The sequence below is a fragment of the Belonocnema kinseyi genome, chromosome 5 (genome assembly GCF_010883055.1).
Source record: "Belonocnema kinseyi isolate 2016_QV_RU_SX_M_011 chromosome 5, B_treatae_v1, whole genome shotgun sequence".
NCBI classification, from domain to species: Eukaryota; Metazoa; Arthropoda; class Insecta; order Hymenoptera; family Cynipidae; genus Belonocnema; species Belonocnema kinseyi.
In genome coordinates, this window is record NC_046661.1 from 142,874,539 (window position 1) to 142,878,460 (window position 3,922).

General features: G+C 34.4%; 1 protein-coding gene across 1 annotated transcript in view; it reads left to right on the forward strand.

Annotated features, from left to right (window-relative positions):
- Nucleotides 1-3,922, forward strand: part of LOC117172717 (trafficking protein particle complex subunit 8) — a 46,803-nt gene that overhangs the window by 38,384 nt on the left and 4,497 nt on the right. The window contains exon 7 of the mRNA XM_033360878.1: nucleotides 443-2,520. Coding sequence (XP_033216769.1) covers nucleotides 443-2,520 — 2,078 coding nt within the window. The remainder of the gene's footprint in view (nucleotides 1-442; nucleotides 2,521-3,922) is intronic.

Sequence of the window (3,922 nt, forward strand, 5' to 3'; positions counted from 1 at the left end):
TGTACTTTATTAAAAATTCGTAGTTTCTTGTTTAAAAAGTTAGCTTTTTTAATTAAAAATTGATCTTTTTGAATTTAAAATTTAAAATATTTAGTTGGAAATTAATTCTTCTTTTCTTTTCGTTCAAAATTCATCTTTTTAGTTGAAAATTCATATACTTTGTTCAAAATTCGTCGCTTTTGGTTGAAAAGTTACCTTTTTTAATTAAAATTTGATCTTTTTGAATCGAAAACTCAAATATTTAGTTGAAAACTAGTTTGTTTTGTTATTGAAAATTCTACAACTCGAGTTTAGATACCCTCTGAGTGTGACAAAAAGTACCCTTTAGTTCCTATATTTTATGCCATAAGGACTGTGAAGTCTGTTTTCTTTTTTTTTTTCTAGGCTCGAAATGATTATTTTTATTAAATAAATTTGTAAAAGCTTCCCTTTTCGATTTCAGGTCCTTTACCAGGAATCCAAACCCGAGGAGAGAATCCTCCCAATTTTACCACTCCCCTTAATCGACGGGAATCAAATAAAAGTTCTGCCCGGTCCTTTATTGAAACTCGGCGACAATTTGGAACTAGTCGCTCAAATCTCGTCATTTCTCCAAGACGCGGATGACACTCGTTGGTCGAAATTGGAAGAGAGAGTCGTGACAAAGGCTCAGGGATCAGTTCCGATGATTTTTAAACCCTCCATCTCAATCTACTCGGATTTGAGCAACAATTCCTCGAGACCAAACGCCGTCCTCGATGAACCGATCTACCTCTCAATTCAATTGTCAAACCCCTTGCAAATTTCCCTGCCTCTATCGCAAATCACGCTTCTCTGGTCATTCGAAATCGAGGGAGCAGTCTTCTCAAACGAGTCTTCAGTCTCGAAATTCGCAACTTTGGACAATTCTTCGAATCTCGTTGAAACAGAGACAATTGAGACGATTTTACTTCAGCCCTCCTCTAAGCAAGACCTCGTCTTGCACCTCAAACCCAAGGTCGTCGGAAGTCTGAAAATTCTCGGTCTTTCCTACAAACTCTCGACTTGTTCCGATTTCAATCCACCCTCGTCAGATCAGTCGCTCAGTCCGAATTCGAGTCTTGGCGTTCACGGGAAACGTCTCTTTGAAGTCAAAGGACCGAAATTGAAGAACGTGAAAGAGAAGCCTGAGGCGATTTTGTATGGAATTGATCAGCGCCTCGAGATCAATGTTCTCCAGAAGGCCCCCTTTATGGACATCCTCTACACGAAACTCTCGCCGGAAATGCTCTGTGGCGAGATGCAGAGGGTGGAGGTGACTCTGCGCAATATCGGAAATGCGCCTTTGAACAATGTTCATGTTGGCTCGACAAATCCGAGATTAATTTCATTTTTAGATCACAAAGGCGACACGAATTCGGGAAAATCGAAAATTAAGTTCGACACCCTTGTCACGAGAATTGCCCTCGGGAGTTTGAAGATTGGCGAGAGTTACAGTACAGTTTTCTGGGTGAGAGCGCCCCACGAGAAGGGAAATCACCGATTGGATTTGCTCTTTTATTACGAGAATCCCGAGCTAAAGACCAGTCCCTCCAAGTATCGAGTGAGTCGACACTCCTGGCATTTGACAGTTCTCGACTCGATTCAAATTAGTGCCGTTGTTCGAGCAAGTGCCGTCTGCAGCGAGCAAAGTCCAACCATGAATCTCACTGTTCGAGTTAAGAATATGAATCAAGTCCACGATCCCTTCATCAACGAGATTCAACTGATCAATGTGGCTTTTCAGAGTAAAAATTGGACTCTGATCAATTCGGCGCTCTTCCCCACGAATCTTGGCAGAGTTCAGCCTCAGGAAACGGCACACATTTTGCTCAAGTTGAAACGACACTTGAAACTCGATTCCGAGAAGAATTTAGAGTGTTTCAAGGACATCAGTTTGGAGCCGATTCTCAAAGCAATTGTGAAAACAGATGTCGCGGATATTTTGAAAAAAGAATTGTACTCGAGCGTCTCCCTCATTGAGAATGACAATATGGAGAGTGTGACTAATTCGCCCTACTTGGATTTTATCGAGAAAAGGGATATTTCTCTGGAGACGTTGGAAAGTGCGAGTGAACAACCGTCGAAGAAACGGCTCGAGGAGAATTCAGTTTCCGTGACGATGAATCTGGATTCGACCTTGATTCTGAGGTGGAGAGCGAGGGTGATGGAGCGAGGAGCAGTTGTGAGAGAGGCCGTTGGACAGCATCATCTGGACGTCAAGATTTTGAACAAAAGGTACAATCAGCCGGTGGAGGTGAAGCAGGAACCGATTGAGTATGGCGCGAGACTCAAGATTTTTGGACCCGATGCCAATGTGGATGCAAGGACTCCCCTGAAAATTGATCGCTGCTCGGAAGCCGATTGTCAGAAAAATACGATTTGCTATTCGCTGGATCACGTGAAGCGTGCTAGTCATGATTTTAGGAGGAACAGAATTTGCACCATTCCGGTGGAGATGCTCATGCAGAATAATTCGCAGTCGAGGGTCGATGTCAAGGTCAACACGATTGGAACGACCAGGTAAAGTTGTCCGATTTTCGGCTGAATTTTCAAAACTCGAAACAGGTGTTGCGGTTTTTTTTTATTTATTATTATTTTTTATTTTATTTTTTTTTTTTTTTGAGTGCAAGAAGCACGTTTTTCTATCATTTATTGTTGACATTCCATGTGTTTTGTTGAAAATTCAACGATTTCGGTTGAAGATCAATCATTTTAGTTGAAAATTGAAGGATTTAATTTAAAAATTCTACTTTTTTGGTTGAAAACAAATTTTTTGACTTCAAATTTTGCTTGAAAAGATTCTCTTTTTTGATTGGAAGTTGATCTTTCTTTAATGAAAAATTGAAATGTTTAGTTTAAAATTAGTTTATCTTTTTCTTGAAAATTCATCTTTTTGGTTGAAAATTCAACGATTCCAATCAGAAATTTATCAGTTTAATTAAAAATTTATCTTTCTGGTTGAAACTTTAAATATTTGATTAAAAATTCATATTTTTTCTTGAAAATTCTTCTCTATTTTAACATTCTTTTTTTTTTTTTTTGCTGAAAATTCCATTTTTTGTTGAAAATTTCCCTTTTTTAATTGAAAATTGATCTTTTTGAATAAAAAATTCAAATATTTAGTTTAAAATTAGTTTTTTTTTTGTTGAAAAATCATCTTTGTACGTGAAAATTGTACTATTCTACTTAAAGATAAATCATTTTAGATGAAAATGGACATTTTTAGTTGAAAATTCGTCTTTTTTGTTGAAGATAAATTGTTCAACTGTAAATTTAAATATTACATTTTTTGTCGAAAATTTTTCTTTTTTAATCGAGAATTGATCTTTTTGAACAAAAAATTCAAATATTTACTTTTAAATTCGTTTTTTTAAATTTTTTTATTTACATATTTATTTATTTGTTTGTTGTTGATAATTTAACTATTCCAGTCAAAAATTCATCAATTTAATTGAAAACTTATCTTTCTAGTTGAAACTTCAAATATTCGGTGAAAAATTCATATCTTTTCTTGAAAATTCTTTTCTATTTTAAAATTCTTTTTTTTTTTTGCTGAAAATTCCATTTTTTTTTTAAAGTTTCCCTTTTTTAATTGAAAATTGATCTTTTTGAATAAAAAATTCAAATATTTAGTTTAAAATTAGTTTTTTTTTTGTTGAAAAATCATCTTTGTACGTGAAAATTGTACTATTCTACTTAAAGATAAATCATTTTCGATGAAAATGGATATTTTTAGTTGAAAATTCGTCTTTTTTGTTGAAGATAAATTGTTCAACTGTAAATTTAAATATTACATTTTTTGTCGAAAATTTTTATTTTTTTAATCGAGAATTGATCTTTTTGTACAAAAAATTCAAATATTTACTTTTAAATTAGTTTTTTTTTTATTTTTTTATTTATATATATATATATTTTTTTTTTT